At 38.9% G+C, this 20462-nt stretch overlaps 1 protein-coding gene across 2 annotated transcripts in view; it reads right to left on the bottom strand.

The window, feature by feature from the left end:
• dennd1a (DENN/MADD domain containing 1A) overlaps positions 1-20462 on the bottom strand; it is a 42442-nt gene that overhangs the window by 4792 nt on the left and 17188 nt on the right. Inside the window, exons 6-21 of one of the 2 annotated variants that reach the window (XM_085464521.1) lie at positions 19617-19686; positions 19197-19277; positions 18866-18919; positions 17740-17850; positions 15258-15358; positions 14818-14863; positions 14557-14658; positions 14325-14450; positions 10365-10466; positions 10075-10162; positions 9919-9959; positions 7248-7319; positions 6841-6897; positions 6488-6640; positions 3579-3643; positions 2139-2276 (exon numbers count right to left, since the gene is read on the bottom strand). In XM_085464521.1, the coding sequence (XP_085320647.1) occupies positions 2139-2276; positions 3579-3643; positions 6488-6640; positions 6841-6897; positions 7248-7319; positions 9919-9959; positions 10075-10162; positions 10365-10466; positions 14325-14450; positions 14557-14658; positions 14818-14863; positions 15258-15358; positions 17740-17850; positions 18866-18919; positions 19197-19277; positions 19617-19686 (1407 nt within the window). The remainder of the gene's footprint in view (positions 1-2138; positions 2277-3578; positions 3644-6487; positions 6641-6840; positions 6898-7247; positions 7320-9918; positions 9960-10074; positions 10163-10364; positions 10467-14324; positions 14451-14556; positions 14659-14817; positions 14864-15257; positions 15359-17739; positions 17851-18865; positions 18920-19196; positions 19278-19616; positions 19687-20462) is intronic. The other variant, XM_085464522.1, reaches the window with a different exon arrangement.

Here is a 20462-nt window from a genome sequence, read left to right as displayed (position 1 = left end):
ATTGTGATATTGAAATATAAAAAAAAATTGTACTCTATTATTTTTTCATCGCTCAAAATAAGCGTCACACTGGCGGAAGCCGGTATGCTTGCCGAAACGCCGTGCATTTATCGAGACTTTCAACCCCAGGTAGGCCAGTTATGGATCTTCGGATCCACATTATGTCAGCAGCTATTCGCCACCGTGAACTATGTTAAAAACAAACACCACTCATGCCTCACAGATGACAGCTTACAGTCCTGCGTAAAGATGAAAGTGACTTCGTACAGCCCAGATCTGCAGACGCTGTGCGCAGAGGTTCAGGAGCAGAAGTCCCATTGTAAACATACCACGGCAGACCCGACGATGTCTCCATGAACACGCTTTTCAGCATCTCTTTATTGACCACTTTTCACACACGGTTGCTGTACGCATACAGCCGGCTGTAGCTTTGCAGCTCACAGCCCGACACATACCAACAACAGCATAGATAGCACAGACGTAAAGGCGGCGTGGCGTGATTGCGGGTCCCGCTCAGGTGCGTCCGCCTCCCCTGCAGCGGTGCTGCAGACCACGCCCTCCACACACATTAACCAGGTAAAATACATATTTAGGCAGAATTTTGCAAATCTCTATTTTTCATCTTTTAGCAGCATAGTGCTTTTTTTTCCAATTATTTTTTAAAAGTCAGGTCAAGGCTCCAAAATCCCAAAGGCGATATAAGGGTGGCGGCTCACAGTTTTTGTTTGCTGGATTCTTTTAGTTCAGCTGGGTGTCTTTCCTTTTGTTATATTGCTTTAAGAGTTCAAAATGTGTTAATTACATTAATAAAATGTAATTTTCTCTGTAGCACTTCATGGATTTCATAAGCAACACACCTTAGTTGTTCACACAAAGCATAAAGGTAAAAAACAATATATACAGTGTTATCTTAATTTTAGATGTCAGAAAGTATTTGTGGCTCCCAGTGTTTTCTTTTGCGTGGAAACCGGGTCCAAATGGCTCTTTGGGTGTTAAAGGTTGCAGACCCCTGACCCAGACCATAATTATGGGGACCCCACCCTAGAGTCAGGCATAGGGGAGGGGCTCACTTGAGAGCACCTGGTGCCTTAACCTATGGAGCCTGCCCAGGCTCAGCCTGAATGAGTCACATAGGCCAGTCCTACCATAGGCCCACCAACTGATCTGTGGCTGGAACAATAGGGGTCTGCTGTTTTTTTCGTTTCTGCTTTTTCATTTTAACCTGTTTTGGTCCCTGGATGCTTAAACTTGCATGGCTTTGAACACTTCACTGTCTCTAAAAAGCCTGGAGTAGAGGATTGGGGAGAGGAAGGTCAGGCCATCTCTGGTTAAACAGCTGATCCAGGTAATCATTACAAATTGGATGGATGGATAGATGGATCAACGGAGTATAATAGTACTAAAAAAAGCATCTACAGTACTAAAAAGACATGTTAACATAGAAGTAAAAGAAGAGCTGTGCTTATCACTGTACAGTGATAAGCACAGCATCGTCACCTTAGATTAAGAAGGCTCTTGGATTTATTTTCCTAGTTGGTTGGGAAATTTGTTTGTGAAGTTTCCATATTGTTACCCTGACTTTCTCCCAAGTCTGAAGATCTGTATACTTACAGGTTTTTTTGTTTGTTTGTTTTTTACAACCGTAATGCATTTTACTGGTATACATTTCATTTCTTTAGAGATATTTAACCACCATTAGATAACATCTCTGGAGTAGGTTGCACTCACAGGGATAATTTTCTATGGAAGAGAAGTCATATGATCTGTGGAACACCCATTTGTGATTGGTCAGATGCTTCCCACACCACCCCTTTCACCCTTGAGTTGATAACAACCCTCAACAACATATGACCACTTATCCTTGTCACCAATTTTCCACCCCAATAATTGAAAGATATCCTGGGTATGTTGAACTTACTTTAGATCCCAGGTTTCATAAGCCCGTACCAACAACATAACATCGTTTTGTTTCCCTAATCGTACTAATTGTACAAATGTCCCTATCCAAGAACCTATCCAAATGTACAGCTTTAAAAGTAGCTATGCACAGACATGCCCACAATTACTGAAAGAGAAAAGGAATAAGAAAGGCTTGTTGATGAACCAAACAGTGCAAAGTCAATCAGGGAAATGCATACAGAGGCGACCACTCAAAAGGGACCGAGAAGAAAAAGCTGTCAGGAAACCCAGAGATGGACTCATTGTCGTATTGGAGCTCATCTCCAGACGAATCCTCAGACAGAAAGACTGTGTAGTGACGAGTAGGACGGACAGGGCTACAGTGACAAGAGGAAAGACAACAGAAAATACACAGTTCATTACACAGGGGGCAGAAAGCAAGAGGCACATTAAGAAGAGAAATTAGAAGAATTAGAAGTTTTCTAGTTGATTATTGATTTGAATGGGCAAAGAGTTTGTTGAAAAAGAAAATAATCCAAATTTTTGGCACTCCTTCAAGTAAATCCTTAATTTTTTCTCATTTCCAATGATGCAAATCTTGTTCCTGTAATGGTGCACACAGCTTCTGTCCTATTGCTCCATCTTTATGATGTCAAAAAGGGGGGATGTACTTATATAGGCATCACAGAAGTCCCTTCCACCTAATGTTCAAAATATCTGTTTACACAGTGTAGCCAATCAGAAGAAAGGTGGTTTAAAACAGTTTATTTCAGACATAGGGGCTAAAGGGCTGCACCAACGCCCATCACAAAATGTATTGATTTGTCTGAATTGTGAGTGATGCACCAAGAGGCAATTGAAGGGAGTCTGATTTGTGTCTAACTCAGTACAGCAGTACAGAACAACTGTTTCACCATCATCAATATCTTTCAGTGGTACCAAACAAACATTCCAATTATACTCTTAGTCGAGTCGCTTTTGACCAGGATATGTTGTTCAATGCGCCATGTTAGACAAATATGTAGGACTGCTTTCTTCAATTTGTGTAATCTCTCTAAAATTAGAAATATCCTGTTAACTTAAAGACCTCATGGTACCCTATTATCCCAATAGAGCACTTCGTTCTCAGGCTGAAGGTTTACCTGTGGCTCTTAGGATATTTAAAAGTAGAATGGGAGGGAGAGCCTTCCGGTTGCAGGTCCTTCTTCTGTGGAACCAGCTCCCAGCTTGGATTAGGGACACAGACACTCTCTACTTTTAACATTAGATTTAAGACTTTTCTGTTTTGACAAAGCTTATAGTTAGGGTTGGATCAGGAGGCCTTGAACCCACCCTTAGTTATGAGTTATTATTAATGTCTGGCTCTCTTTCAAAGCATGTCTTTTGTCTCGTCTATCTCCATTTACCCCCACCGGTCGTGGCAGGTGGATGCTGAGATTATATTATCAGTTTATATGTGGATTATATATGGAGACCCATTTTAATATGATGAACTTAGAAGTGTCCAGGTATGTTGATTGTAGATATTAACAAGGTTAAAGAAACCCCCATGTTTTTTGAATCCTTTAGGCCCACAATTTATCCACTGCCTTTTCCAACAAGGGAACATTAACCTTATCTCTTGACTGAACAAACTCAAAAACAGTGGAATTTGCTGTTTATAAATAAAGTATGCTTACTGGTCAATGCTGCTTTCCAGACTCAGATTGCTGCTTGGTCTTTTCAACAGCACTGGTGGCCGAGCCTGTGGACATGACGAAATAGGAGAGAAAGGAGAAATTTTAATGTCAGAAATACAAATAATGTACCACTATCTAAAGAAAGATAGATATAGATTGTTATACATATATTGTGTATATATACAGTGGCTTGCAAAAGTATTTGGCCCCCTTGAACTTTTCCACATTTTGTCACATTACAGCCACAAACATGAATCAATTTTATTGGAATTCCACGTGAAAGACCAACACAAAGTGGTGTACATGAGAAGTGTAACGAAAATCCTACATGATTCCAAACATTTTTTACAAATAAATAACTGAAAAGTGGAGTGTGCGTAACTACTCAGCCCCCTGAGTCAATACTTTGTAGAACCACCTTTTGCTGCAATTACAGCTGCCAGTCTTTTAGGGTCTGTCTCTACCAGCTTTGCACATCTAGAGACTGAAATATTTGCCCATTCTTCTTTGCAAAACAGCTCCAGCTCAGTCAGATTAGATGGACAGCGTTTGTGAACAGCAGTTTTCAGATCTTGCCACAGATTCTCGATTGGATTTAGATCTGGACTTTGACTGGGCCGTTCTAACACATGGATATGTTTTGTTTTAAACCATTCCATTGTTGCCCTGGCTTTATGTTTAGGGTCGTTGTCCTGCTGGAAGGTGAACCTACGCCCCAGTCTCAAGTCTTTTGCAGACTCCAAGAGGTTTTCTTCCAAGATTGCCCTGTATTTGGCTCCATCTATTTTCCCCATCAACTCTGACCAGCTTCCCTGTCCCTGCTGAAGAGAAGCACCCCCAGAGCATGATGCTGCCACACCATATTTGACAGTGGTGTGTTCAGAGTGATGTGCAGTGTTAGTTTTCCGCCACACATAGCGTTTTGCATTTTGGTCTCATCTGACCAGAGCACCTTCATCCACATGTTTGCTGTGTCCCCCACATGGCTTGTGGCAAACTGCAAACGGGACTTCTTATGGTTTTCTGTTAACAATGGCTTTCTTCTTGCCACTCTTCCATAAAGGCCAACTTTGTGCAGTGCACGACTAATAGTTGTCCTATGGACAGATTCCCCCACCTGAGCTGTAGATCTCTGCAGCTTGTCCAGAGTCACCATGGGCCTCTTGGCTGCATTTCTGATCAGCGCTCTCCTTGTTCGGCCTGTGAGTTTAGGTGGACGGCCTTGTCTTGGTAGGTTTACAGTTGTGCCATACTCCTTCCATTTCTCAATGATCGCTTGAACAGTGCTCCGTGGGATGTTCAAGGCTTGGGAAATCTTTTTGTAGCCTAAGCCTGCTTTAAATTTCTCAATACCTTTATCCCTGACCTGTCTGGTGTCTAAATCCAATCGAGAATCTGTGGCAAGATCTGAAAACTGCTGTTCACACGCTGTCCATCTAATCTGACTGAGCTGGAGCTGATTTGCAAAGAAGAATGGGCAAGAATTTCAGTCGCTAGATGTGCAAAGCTGGTAGAGACAGACCCTAAAAGACTGGCAGCTGTAATTGCAGCAAAAGGTGGTTCTACAAAGTATTGACTCAGGGGGCTGAGTAAATACGCACACCCCACTTTTCAGTTATTTATTTGTAAAAAATGTTTGGAATTATGTATGATTTTCGTTCCACTTCTCACGTGTACACCACTTTGTATTTGTCTTTCACGTGGAATTCCAATAAAATTGATTCATGTTTGTGGCTGTAATGTGACAAAATGTGGAAAAGTTCAAGGGGGCCGAATACTTTTGCAAGCCACTGTGTATGTGTGTATATATATATATATGTATGTATGTGTGTGCATATATACAGTGGTCCCTCGCTATAACGCGGTTCACCTTTCGCGGCCTCGCTGTTTCGCGGAACAACTCTTTCCAATAGCTTTAGCTCATAGCTCATTATCTTTTCCACTCTATAGTTACTACAGCTCCGCCCATTACCTTTGTTCTGTTTTATGTCATGTTTTCCAGTCACTGTGTATTTATATACCACTCTGTATTTAATATTAGTTACTATTAATCTCTGGCTATCTTCCACAATGTGTCCTTGTCCTACCTTTCTCCCTTTACATTTTTTCCTCACTGACCAAAGTTCTTGCTCACAGGGGGGTCATCTGATTATTGGGATTTTCTGTTTTTTCTCTGTATTATTGTAGGGTCTTTAACGTACAATGTAAAGCACCTTAAGGCAACTGCTGTTGTGATTTTGCCCTATATAAATAAAACTGAAACTGAACTGAATTCTTGAAAACTGGGACCAGTACACTTCTTCTCTGCTCTTCAGACTTCCTTTCACTTTGAGTTAATCAATCTGGTTAGTCCATTGCCCTCTCTTCTATACAACTCCATACTTCACAGGACTTTTTTTTCCTGTGCCCAAGTGCTTTCAAACATTCACATACAGACTCAGACTAATGGATCCATCAGAGGCAATCCTTAGTAGATCCCTGATTCCATCATTCAAACAACCTTCCAATTTGTAAATGAACCACTTTGCCACCCATAAGCTGTTTCTTAGATATTTGCAATGAATAGCTGTACAGGTGTACCTAATAATACAGCCCATGATTGTATATAGTTTAAAAAAATAATTACACACGTCAGCTTATCTACTCTGGAACGTAAATATATAGATAGTGCTTTGCGAGCACATTTTAATCTTTTTTTTCCAAATTTAAATAATTACAATATACAATATCAGTCTCATATTTTTGTACTGGGAGATGCAATCAAACATAATGCTACAAACAGAATAATGCTATTTTAACACACCACATTTAAATCCCCCTTTGACATAGCATTTCAGGTGTGCTATGACATAAGTGTTTCATATGAAACGTTTTTAGCGTTTTTACATTGTCACATCCTTTTTGCCCACCTGTCCCAAGTGCATAGTGACTGGCCGACTGTCTTCCCAGTTTTGCAGTGACCTGTTGCTTCTAGCTGCACCAGTGGAGGTGGAAAATCCTGCTGTGCTGTCATCATCAGTCACTGCTGACCCCTCAGTGGAGAGTCCATTCTCTGCTTGCTCCTGCAGTGGTGGGGGGGGACACAGGAAAAAGAAAAGTTAACAAAGGTGAAAGTAGTGATGGCAGAGAAGGAAAAGAAGGACAGAGGCTGCATGCTGTGGCTGGAAGGCCATAGGGTCAAAAATGACAGATTAGGGAAGCCATCATTATAATTCATGATTAAAACTCCCAAATGATTCAGAGCAGGAAAACAAATCAATACCTTTTGCTTCAACCGACTCTTGACTTCTCTGATCCTCATTTTTGCATGGTCCTTGGCCTGTTGAGCACATAAGCACACATAGGTCATTGCCATTGTGAATGTATTTACATCTTCTTATGATTCTTACATTTCAAAGGAAAGTTGAGGCAAGTCTCATCTACACAGTGAAACTACGTAAATAAGAATAAAGGTGCAGAGTATCACCCACGTCGACACCTCATGCTCACAGATCCTTTATACTTTTCAGAGGAGCTCTGTTAATTAAACCTTGAAACAATATAGCTTTGTAACACACAAGGTTTGTTGCTGATATGGTTGATCACCATGTTAGCTCATATTGTAACACAGGGGATTAATATTAACAGCTGATACATGGAAGAAATTTCAAAAGTCACTAAAGTGCTCACAAATTTATAAACTGTCTTCATAGCTGGGTTTGCTTTGGTCTTCACTGTGTTGAAGATGGCTCCACCACCTTTCTGCAAAACAAACAAAATTGTTATATATTTATATATATTACGATTAATTTTTAGTTGAACCAGTATCATCAAAGTTCTCAAACTCCAATCAAAATCCTTAAAACCAGTTGAAACATTAAATTAACATTAGCCCATCAAAGTTTCTGTCTCAAAAAGGAGAGGCGGGTGTCTACTAATCTGAAGGTCAATGGTTCAATCCCAGGCACCTGTGGTCTGCATGTTGAAGTATCCTTGGGCAAGATATCAAAAAATCAGATTCCCCTGATGCACACTTGAGTGTATGAATGTTAGGTTAAAAGTACTTAGGAACAGAAAATAATTTGCTTATATGAAAGTACGGGTGAATGAGTCTTATGGTAAGAAAGCACTTTGACTCCTCAAATAGAGTAGAAAAGTGCTATATAGGTACTAATCCATTTACCATTTTGTTAGCAGTGATTTAACCAACATGGAAAAAACAAGGGAAATGGTGTCTTTCCCAGTTTGCAACAATTTTTAATCTTTTATTCAGAGTGTTATCAGTGTCATTCTGCATTATGTGATACCCCACATACAAGAAACCTGTTAAAGCCTCTTAAAAATGTTACTCATGGAAATAACTGGTGATATGAAATAACTATTGAAACGTCACCAATTTTCTTTCTTTCTTTCTTTCGTTCTTTCCATAGATTTTCAATTGGTCAGGTAATTGGTTGGGCCATTCTAGCAGCCTTGTTTTCTTTCTCTGAAACCAACTGAGAATTTCCTTGGCTGTGTTTGGGACCATTGTCTTGCTGAAACGTCCACCTTAATTTCATCTTGGTATATGGTATTGGTATATTGGTATTTCGTTATCTTGGTATATGCAGCTGATTTTTAATCAAGAATGAACCAGTCATTTGTTTCATTTATCCTTCCTTAAATTATATGAAGTGTGCCATAATGAAAAACAGTCCCATGCCATGATGTTCCCACATCCATCATCAACCTTTTGACTTCAAAATATGGTGTGTATTATGGCAAAAACATTCAATTTTGTTCTCATATGAGATGTTTCTTGTGTGACACCTTGGTAATGAGACATCTTTTTTTATAACCCATCAGTTAGGACAAAAACAGCTGATATTATTTTGCACTAAGTGGCAGGTTTTTAACTACTGATGAATTTCAGCTGGTGTCATGATTTTGTTTTCACCTCCCTTTCGTCACCTGCTTGGTTCCTTTTCCCTGCGTTATTTCGTATTATTACACAATTTATGGACATTGTGTAATAATCTATGATTTGATTTCTTTGCATGTGTGGATTGAATGGATAGCTACCAACATCTGGTGAGAATTTTATGCCAACAGCATCTTTAGAAATATATTTATTTAGAAAATTGGTGATGTGTTCAATACTTATTATACCTGTTGTATTTTTATTTTTATATATTAGCACCTACAATTATATAAAGCACTGAAACACATAGAACAAAGTGAGTCGAATAAAGGAGTGAATGCAACATAACATTGTCTATTTGCAGAATCAGACAACACGATGTGTTTATACACATCCGCATTTAATCATTAAGTATTATTAATCTCTGGCTCTCTTCCACAGCATGTCTCTGTCCTGTCTTCATCATCTCACCCCCAAGTGGTCTTGGCAGATGGCCACCCCTCCCTGAGCCTGGTTCTGCTGAAGATCTCTTCCTGTTAAAGGGGAGTTTTTCTTTCCCACTGTCACCAAAGTGCTTGCTCGAGGGGGAGGGTTCTAATTGTTGAGTTTCTCTCAGTTTTCTCTGTATTATTGTAGGGTCTTTGCCTTATAATATAAAACACCTTGAGGCCACTGGTGTCGTGAATTGATGCTATATAAATAAAAGTGAACTGACTTGAAAACTTGGTTATCCAATATGACAATGATCCCAAGTACACCACCAAATCTACAACGGCATGACTGTAAAAGGAAAGAATGAAGTTGCTGCACTAGTCAAAGTCCAGGCCTCAACCTGACTAAAGCACTCTGTGTAAATAAAACCTGGAATGTTGCACAAAGAAATGGGCACAAATTCCAAAAGAGAGAGGCTGAAAAATTTATACAGAAAACAATTATTTCAAGTTACTGCTAAAAGTGGCTATGCAAGTTATTGAATCATGGGATATATATAGTGTTTTTCACACGTTTCGACAGAGATTTGTGCTGGTGTGTGAGACCATGACCTAACAGCATAGCAGATAACTGAAACAATATTTCAAAAATTGATACAATTGCCAAAAAAACCTACATGTTCAACCCTCTGGAGCCATTTATTTTTAAAATTAATTCCATTAGATGCTGAATTTTCAAAATTTCCATGATTTCTATCTTAGCAAACAGCTGTTGTCAACAGATGGGTAAAATTTTACTCTTGATTTATATGCTTTTGACTATAAGTAAAATATATAATTTAAAAACTTCCTGAATGCTTCTTTTTCCTTCTAACAAAACAAGATAATTGAGATGACATATGTTTACATGTTTCAATAATATCTACAGCTGCAGAGTGCAGTGCAGGTTGAGGGATTACCCTCTTAACCCCTTTGATTTTATGGATACAACTTGGTTAAGAAACTAATCTTAGTATTCAGATGTGCTTACCTTTACAGTGAACAACCACTGGTGGTAGGTTTTGTCACTGCCTGTGGGGGAGAAACAAAAATACACAGCATCAAGCAGGTGGAATACTGGATACTAGATGAGGAAATTTCATATCCTATTACAGAGCATAAATAGTATTCCAGTGTGAATACTGACCTGCATATTCACTCATGTTGATCTCCTCCTCAAAGATGTCACTAAAACCTTCGCCTGAGTTCAGCAGGTCTAAGCGGCCGTCAATGAACTGCAGGTCAAACCAAAACACATGAGCCAGCAAAAGGAAGCTTGTGTGTGTGCGTGTGGCCTTTTATAGTAAAATGTATTTATTTTTATTTTATCTTTACACTTTCACAGTGAAGACATTGTGCCAGTACAGGTAAAGGTTAGTAGGCTAATGTTTAGTGTTAGGCACAGAGACACAGTGAGGGGTGTAAGCATATAAATACCTGTTTGAATAACTGCAGCTGAATGGCATTCTGAAGGAACTGTCTCATGGCACTCGACCGATGGTTTAGAAAGGTTTCTTCATTAAATGTTATACGTTCTTCCTAAAATGCAGAAAAAAATACCAACTGTCACAGTACTTTATAATAGTGTATAACTCAGGGATGTGAAAAAAAAAAGTTTCACATGATGCCATAATCACATTGTTTTCTTTTTCACATCACTGCAGTTATAAAGTAGTGTCTTACATAAAGGAGCAAAGAAACCAAATTTAGTCCATCCTATGGTGACTGACATCTGACATTCCTTTCGAGCTCAGCCCCTCAGGGTTTAAATGCTTGGAATTAATACTACACGTACTTTGCCTTCACAGTTTTCTGAAAATTAGAGCCCCCTGCTATCCCTTTGTCACCAATAGGCAGGACTAATGTTATCAAAATGAATGTGCTACCCAGGTTTCTCTTTTTATGTCAGGGGAAATAGTATTCCCCTATTTCTGTCCAAACAGTTTTTTAAGTCCTCAGACCAGATGGTTTCTTCTTTTCTGTGGAAGGGCTCTCTCTATTGCAAAAGTTCACCTCTAATGGGGATCTTTCCCTACCAAAATTTTTGATGTATTACTGGTCTTCACATACTTAAACGTAAATTCACTTACTGCCTAAATTCACCAGATCTGATTTGGTGTAAACTTGAAATTCAATTTTCCCACCTTTTTCACCCACCTCTCTTATCTATTATTAAATTTCTTCTAAATCTTCTGTTACTTTAAATCCCATAGTGCTCTCTACACTTAAGATTTGGTCTCAGTTTAGATCTCATTATAAATTCATATCTTCCTCTAGCAGAATACTGTTGTTAAGAAATCGTCATTTCCCCCCTGCCACCACCTATGCCGCTTACTTGATCTGAGGCATAAAAACCATGCAAGCCCTTCACAAAGAGAATGTCTTTCTTAGCTTTTCAGAGCTGTCCCCAAAATTTAACCTGCCTCCTTCTCACTTGTTTCTCTGCTTTTAAATTAGACACTGTATTTCATCACTGTTTCCAAATTTTCCAAATTCTCCCTGCTGACCCACCATGTGTTGACCTTCTGGTTCTTAGGCCTAATTAGAAATTAACTCTATCTAATATATATCATACACTTATGGCGACTGAATCTGACTCATCAAGTAAAATCCGAACTGCGTGGGAGCGTCAATTAGGTGCTGAAGTGTTTGAATCATGGTGGGATAACATGATTCTCGCCATACTTTCAAGTACACCATGTGCTATGTTATGGCTTGTACAGTTTGAAGTTTTAAACAGTCAATTTTCCAAATTCCCATTTATCTAAAATCTTTCCTTCAGTTCTAGATCAGTGTGACAGATGTCAAACCTCACATTGTAACCTAAGTCATATGTTTTTCTTCTATCCAAGTTTGCACAGATTCTGGAGTGATTTCTTTTCTGTACTTTCAGGACTTTTTGAAATCCAGATCAGAAAAGACCCTCTAATTGCCATATTTGGAGTTACAATGACACCTCTTAACTAGGGGTGCAACGATACACAAAATTCACGGTTCGGTTCGGTTCGATACTTTGGTGTCACGGTTCGATATTTTTTCGATATAAAAAAATGTTCATGCATTTTTAATTTGTCATTTATTAAAATTATAAATATATATTTTAACTCAAAAGTACAGTTTTTAAATTTAACCCTAACCCTTGTGCGTGTTTTTTATTTTGACAGCGAATGCGCACCTGCGGACCACTTATGTGCAGCCCTGGTTATTTAGCTCATCATATCGCAGCCACAGAAATTCTTTTGTCCATGAAACCATAAAGCTGCACTTTCTTTTTGCCTTATAGTCTGATTTGTCATAACTTCTCCGTTTTGTGGTAAGCTTTTCTTTGGCTGTCACTTCTTCACCCTGACCTGTCTTATTTGGCTCAGCAGAACTGAAATGCTTTTACACGCTCACTCACATAAGCTCAGCGATTCTCTGCGCGATCAACCTCTCACATGTGTAAGCTGCGGGAGATTTCACTTGTCATGTTTGCATAGTAAGCTAACGATTAATAAGACGATGTCAGAGGAATTGGTGCACAAATTATCATCACTCACAGATCAGTGCTGTCGTTCTCTATACACAGTTCGCACGATTGCAAAGTGAAAGCAAAAAAACAAGCGCAAATTCAAACGCGACTTCAATATGTCACATATTGACAGTGGCTCACCGATGCCAATGACATAATTACCCAGCTACATTTCTGAAAGAATGCAAAAGCATTGACATTTATTTTTCCTACAATAGCCCGACGGGCAGGGAAGAGAAAGATTTTGGTAGCCCGACTGAAAAAAAATCGCTAGCTCCAGGACGTCGGGCTAGCGATATTGCAAGCCCTGTATCTGATTGAGGAATCACTCATCTTTGGAAAAGAGAGTTTATTACAGAGAAATGGCTCTTTCCAAAATAAAAGCTATACTATCCGCTTCTTCTGGGCTATATTCTCAGCAGCATAAGGAGAATCATGTGCTAACAGCTGTCTAAATGACTCGGCTAAAGTTAGTAGCATGCTTGCTTTTTTTTGTCTGCTTCCACTTGTCTTTGCACTACGATGATGTCGGCGTAAATGTGCAGTCATATTCGTTGTGTTCCCACTAGTGCTTTCAGGTTAATCTCGTTGAAATGACCTTAACGCCACAACACAGCAAATCTCCGTTAACGAGCTACCGCCGATCACTCCGTGCATGGGGCTAGACGGCCAACACGTTAACGAGCTAACTGCGCTAACACACTAGTTCACACCAATGTAATTGAGCATTGCATGGCACATCCAACATACTGTTTTACTTTAGTCCATGACTCGCTTACCTTCAGGGTCATACGTCACATGAAAACCAAAATAATTCCAAACGCCAGATCTGAATGAGGTTCATTTTGCCTGTTGCAAGTAGAGCTTAACTTCTGTCTCGCTAGCTTGCCCTGCGCTCTTCCTTCTGACTATGCTGTCTGTGTTGAGCGCTCAGTGGATCTGCGCTCGACAGTGCAGCCTAGGCGGAGTAGTCGAACACAGATTCACTGAGCGCTCAACACAGACAGCATCGTCAGAAGGAAAATTGATAAAAGAAATTACAAATGTTGTATTGTTCGATACATATGCGTACCGAACCGAAAGCACTGTATCGAACGGTTCAATATCGATACGAATATCGTTGCACCCCTACTCTTAACCTATCCCCCAGCAAACTGAGATCTTGGTTTTCTTTTCCCTTCTTGCTAGATGCTGTGACTAAGTTGAAAAGATTTGATATTTATTATTATTTGATTTAGTCACAGCACCCCTCCCTTTTTTTTTTTTTGCTTTCTGTTCTTGTGTTCGTATGACGTTTTGCATATTTTAATATGCTTGGAGAAATCTAATCACATATAAGATGTATATAATGTGTACAAGCTTGTATAACATCTTGACAAAAAATAAAAGAAAAAGAAAATCTGAAGTTAAAGTTAGGTAAATGATGACCATAGACACTATAAAACAATTATATTTTATATCAAACTTCTATACTGTCTATGATGATGAGGACTTTCGTTCTTCCGCCTCATTTTTTTTAAAATAATTATCATGAGTACCACATGTTCATATTCCTCAGTCCACTGGGTTAAAATGGAGACTGCACTTTATCTACTTGTAGCCACAGTGAATTGTGGTAATAGAGCACAATAGATGATGGCTTCAACAGATCAGCACTTCCTGCCTCACACCCAAAGCAGACATGCTGACTGCAATTTGCAGTGCACCGTCCAGTTTGGTAAGCAACGGCTTTCATTTGATTTAATACGTGCAAGAAATACCTTGAACATTGACCTTACTTGAATGGTCCTGTTACTTAAACTAACAGTTTAGATTGCAGCAGTTTGAGTGCTTCACATATTATATCTTTGCTCCATTCATGGGTGTGATCTAGTTCGTGCACTGACCGACTCAATCTGCAGCGCACTCCTGTAGCTGCTGAACAGAGCTGCCTGACTCTTGAGGAAGGCTCGAGCCACACAGTCTCCTGTTGTTGCTGAAACCTTCTTCAGTCGACTTTTCAAAGCAGAAACCTTAAGGTATAAAATTTAGTTATTAGAAAACACTTTCAACCTGGAATGGTTGCTCAATTTTTATAAAACTGTTTCTCAACAGGATAGCAGTCCTATAGTTCCTTACCACATCATTGGGAAGGCTTTGGAGGTCATCATAGGGGCTTTCAAGCATGTTTGTATCTACATTAAGGACCACCACATCATCCAGAGCCATCCCTCGAACTTTCTACATGCAGTAGAGAGAAGACATGGCATAATACCAAGTGTCAAAATACACAAAGATTTCTGTATAGACGCCAAACGTTCAAACAACTAGTTCATACCAGAGAAAGAATGACTGAAAACAATTAACTTTTTCTACTAAATGCCAGTTGAACACACCTACCTCCATTAGGCTGGAGTGGACTCCAATGAGGTAAGGCATCGGGGCACTGGGGGGGAAAAAAGCCACACATAGCTATAAATGAGCTAATAGCTTGGTTGTGTAATCTTAACACTGGTTTTCAGTCTAGTTGGCAGGCACTTCCACAACCTATTAAGATATTTTTTCTCATTCAACTCCAGAAACAGTGTGCAAGAGATGCTGCAATTATTTTGCTGATTGCAAGATCATTCAAATTTATCAAGACAAAAGGTAAACATTGAGGAAATTAATTAATCGATTAAAAAAAGGAGTCAGACCAAAAACATGAAGGTGTCTTATTGAAATATGAACTATACTTTACATATAAATTATATTCTGCAGATCGCATTTGAGTGTGCCTTGGCACCATGTGTTTTACCATGTAGAGAATCTGGAGTGTAGATGATGCCCAGTACACTCACCAACAGTAGTCTAACAGATGCTGAGGCAAGACAGGGATGTAAACATGTTGCCAGTGCATTGGAAATAACATGGCTGCAGACCCATGGACACAAGCTGTTAACTGTGAACACCCAAAGAGATGTTTTGTTTTTTAGACAATATGCAAACTGCACCAGAAAAACTGATTCCAAAGTGACCATATAGACCAAAGTGCTGGTCTAGATGGGAAGTAACCAACACAAAATTAAACTATGGTCCCATTAACTTCCAGAAAGATAGAATAGGGTCTAGGATGAGTGCGCTGTGAAGACGATACCCTAGGGCAGACCTTCCCAAAGTGTGGGGCCCGCCCCCTAGAGGGGGCGCAGAGCCATTGCAGGGGGGGGGTATGAAAAGGGGAAAAAAAACAAAAAAAACAATGCTTGGACACTGCTAGCACGGGGCTCCCACACAAACGCAAAGCGGGAGGTGAAGCAAACCAACTTCCTTCCGACCCAAAGACTAGAAAATATGGTGAAGCATATCTTCTCTTTGGTTTCACCTGCACAAGTGCTGAGGTAGGTCTCCCCTGCAGAATTGGTTTCCCCTGCATCGGGAGCTGGGCTCTCCAAATCACGGACAAACAGTATCCCACATTCTTGATTTTTAGTTCACAAACACTTCTTGCAATGACTAACTACTCCTGACATTTTGGAGAGGTTAGCTCTTTATACAGAAAAGTTACAGCGGGATACAAATAATATCAGGCTGATCCTACCACGATTTGTTCCCCCTGTCTAAATCACGGACAAACAGTATCCCACATTTTTTGATGTTTTTAAACCCATTTTGCACAGAGAGGCATTTTTTGAAAAATGTATTGACAGCAATGTTGAATATTATTACACAGGAAAAAACAACTACACGTAAAATAAGCACATCGTGACGCCTCTGCCTTTCTAAATGGAGGGACAGTAACTGTGTGTGTATGTAAGCGTGTAAAACCTGCAGACAGTCAGATTAACAGTATTTTGTCTCTATCTGCCATTCTGCAATTCATCTCATGTAAACAATAACGTGGAGCACAGCTGACATGAAAAAAGGCACAAACCTTTGACGTTGCGTGACCAGCTCTGTATTCCTCGTCCACACGTAAACGCAAAAAAGGAGTTTTAAAAAAATCTCAGTTTTCGGTGATTAAAAACGCCGTTTACGTGTGGACGAAACAGCTGCGTTTTCAAAAATACCCGTGTAGGTGCGGACGCAGCGTAAAAAAGTTAGTAGTTTATTTTCTTACTACCTGTAATTTATTGCAGATTACTTGTATTTGCTTAATTGTTTACTAAATGTTTGAGGTGTAAAATAAACCGCAATGGAGCAAAATATGGGTGTGTGTGGTTGGAGGATGTGTGTGTGTGTGTGCGTTGGGGGGGGGGGGGGGCCTTTGTAAAACAAAGGGGGGCCCAGCAAAAAAAGTTTGGGAACCACTGCCCTAGGGTACAGTATCAATCCGTTTTACATTCAGACAGCAACTGTGAAAATACAGTTCAAGTCTTCAGAACTTCAGACTGAAGCCTTGAAATTTTCAGACCTATAATATAGAGACATATTAAAGACTCAGGCTGTAATCTCCAAGTTAATTGTTTTGGTCAATGTGGTTTCATATGTCCTCAATGGACAATTAGGTTTATTTTTATAAAGATGAATTCACAACCTGTCCACTGTTTACTACACTTTTTATCCAGTGATAAATAGGATACCTCTGAATTGTAAAAACAGTCAAGAAAGATTAAGTTCTTGTTCTGTCTATTTGAGGGTTAAAAAATGCTCAAATACTCACTTAAACCACCACTCTCTACTTTGAGGGACTGTAAAACTACGAGATTAAAATTTGGTATAGGGTCTTTAAATATGTTCAATTTATTGTACAAAGAATTTAAAACAAACAAACAGTTAATTCAGAACTGGGTTGAATGGAAACATTTTCGGAGGTGGAGCAAAGGAGAATAGTGATTTTGTTTTCCTTGATAGCTACCTATATCTTTCATTCAGGTAGTTGGAACAACAGGGATGTGGTTGAAAATTAAAAATAGGAAAACAAATGGAAAAATGTCAAAATCTATATTACAGCTACATTAAAGGTGGCTGGATGTCAAAGGGAAACAAAAAAGCAAAACTGAAAGTGAAATAAACAAAATAAAACCAAAGAGATCTTCATTGGCTTTTGCATTTGATCATATAGCACATTATTTTCCATCGTTCAGTAACAACACTTGCCTGTTTACTACCAGTGTTCTAAATATGGGGTGAAATGATATCTGTGGCCACTTTAAGGGAATTGTTTCAAAATGACAGTTTAAAGAAAATCTCTTCATGGTCATTAACAAATTGACAAATTACTGAAATATTCAAGGCCCAACAAATTTCAAATTTCCCACGTGTGGGACTAATAAAGGTTATCTTATCTTATCAAACTGGCAGAGCATTAACAGAGAGAAGAAAGAGGAAGTGGACTCTACTTACAGTGCTAAGTTTGCTACAGCAGATGAGGATTCGACGTTCATAAAGCATACTAGCGTACAGATGAAGCATGTTATTGACATCTACTGCTACAAAGTACTCTGTTAGGTTTCTCTGCAAGGATCAAACAAAATAAGAGAAAAAACAAGAGTTAGTTGTGACAGTAAAGACCAGTGAGAATCACAATGTCAACCTGTGAAACTCCATATTGTGCATTTCATTTGATAAATGCAGTGCAATATGGCAGTCATGTTAACTGCACAATGTACATATGTTTTGGCACATTATTTATGCACTCCCTATAGCACTCCCAATCGAAGTTACAGTAGCTGATCTGGACTAGAAACAATCTAATCCAATGATTTTTTTTTGTCATTTTCATTACAAGCGGGACATAGTTGATGACTTTTTAAATTGGCTTGAAGACAGAAGGTACTGCTTCGATGTGACCAAAAACTTGTCTTTCCCAGAAACACAACACTCAGGACCTATGGGAGAAATTGGTAACAGTAATAATGTGTAACAGTTAACTGCCAAGTAATAACTTAATCTAGTGCAAAGTCAGCAACCTTTTAAAAAAACCCAAAAAAAACAAAAAACATTTTGAGTCTATACATTTAGTTTTATGTCCCAGTGATCAATGAAATTCAAATTCTTTCATGTTGGGTAGTTATTTTGACATAAGCTGTCAAGAGGTGAGACTTTGGGTTTACAGGATCAAATATCTGAAGCTATTTTTATTCATTATAATTTTTGATCCTGACAGCCTAGAGCACTTCTATATTTCTGCTCTTACAGAAGAGTACGTCAACTATTTATTTGCAGTAACCCTGTTAATGTACAGCAGATATTACTGTGTCTATGGGTGGAACTTTACCATTCAGTAGGTCTATCTACACACATAGCATGGGATGACCTCAAAAGTCAAAAGATGTTTATGTCCATAAGAAAAAAATACATAAGCACATATTCATGTGCACTCAAAAACCTGTCTAAAGTCTCTCATTTCAAAGTCATAGTTGAGATACGAGTCAGCTGTCAAAACGGTGGGCTTCTGTTTGACAAAATGTAAAGCAGCTTTGAGATTTGACTTTAATGTTTTCAGCATAAAGGAAAAGTAAACACTCACATTCTCAGGTATGCTGGGAAGTTCCTTTGTGTCAGGCACAATGAAATAGGAATGCTAGAGAGAGACAGACAACAAGTGTCTGAGTGCTTCACAGTGTGAATAAAGAATGTAGAAAATCTAAGCAGCATTCCCTGCATGATGATTCATAATAACACCTAGTGTAGTAATCCAGGAGAGCGTCACACTTTAAAGCTAAAAATTAAACTTGTTTCAGGATTTTGTATGGGTGATTCCATTATTCCATTACTTCCTCTGTATGAAGGAAAGGTAATATGTGTTTTCCAGTGTAATTACGAGTTTAGTTGGATGTGATGTGTTGAGTCAGACTCACCACACCAAGGTGAATGGGGACACAAGGTTCAGGGATGGGCAGCGTATACAGTAGCAACAGGAGCTCTTGCCACTGGCTTTCCTAAAAAAATAAATAAATGAAAATAATTAATAAAAAAATTAATCAGAACACGCTAAATGCATGGATAGCATGTCCTCATGCGAATAAATACAAATAGCACAGCCTGAACCGATAACCTGTTATGGTGTAGCTAGAGTCTCAGAAAAAGTCCCAAAACTGCAGCTACATTTGAAAGCCCCAGCAAGCCAGGGCCAATAAACAATGACCGTATCTGATGCTAAAAGTAAAATGGACAGAAGATCTGACATGCATGTATTGGCTAATGAAGAGACTGGCCAATGAATTCCTAACTGAGGTGAAGAAATCCAATTTCAAGATGAATCGTGTGTCATTTCTCACCTGTCCTTTGACAGTGTAATCTGCAAGGATATTAAGCAGCTTGTAGAAAACTTCGAACCAGGGAAGGTAGCTACAAAGTCACAAAACCAGTTTTTAATTAGCACAATTCAAGCAAGATGGAAATCATCTATTTTTAAAAAAGGTAGAGTGGAGTTCATTCAGCAATGGCAGAAATAAAGTGAAACACAGGAAACCACAAAAATGTAGACTGACCAAAAATAAAACAAAAAAACAATAGTAATGACTAAGTGCCAAAGAAGGTATATTGGGTAAAATATTCCAAACAATGTGGTAATTCATGTACTCAACAAAAAAAAAAGAAGTATAAGGTGCCTTTGAAAAAAAATTAACAATGGTGATAATGTTACAACAAAAGCGTTTTATTCAAAGGTTTTCATAGTTATATAGAGCCTGCAATGGTTTTAAAGCATTGAGACCATGTAATCAAACAATAATGAATATGAGAAGAGACCGAGTAATATATGCTACCAGTCAAACATTTCGACACACTTTTTCATTTAATGGTTTTTCTTTATTTTCAGGACTCTTTACATTGTAGATTCTCACTGAAGGCATCAACACTATGAATTAAACACATGGAATTATGTAATAAACAAAGTGTGAAATAACTCAAAACATATTTTAGACTCTTCGAAATAGCCACCCTTTGCTTGCTGGGCCTTTTCCCTTCACTCTGCAGTCCATCCTAAACCATCTTGATTGGGTTTAGTCATCTGGCACAGCACTCCATCACTCTTCTTCTTGGTCATATAGCCCTTATACAGTCTGGAGGTGTGTTTGGGGTCATTGTCCTGTTGAAAAGTAAATGGTGGTCCAACTAAATGC

Source organism: Copadichromis virginalis, linkage group LG7 (assembly GCF_057382275.1).
Source record: "Copadichromis virginalis isolate Kocher_CV1m ecotype Utaka linkage group LG7, C_Virginalis_male_GT1.1, whole genome shotgun sequence".
NCBI classification, from domain to species: Eukaryota; Metazoa; Chordata; class Actinopteri; order Cichliformes; family Cichlidae; genus Copadichromis; species Copadichromis virginalis.
This window is presented reverse-complemented; position numbering and strand designations above follow the sequence as displayed.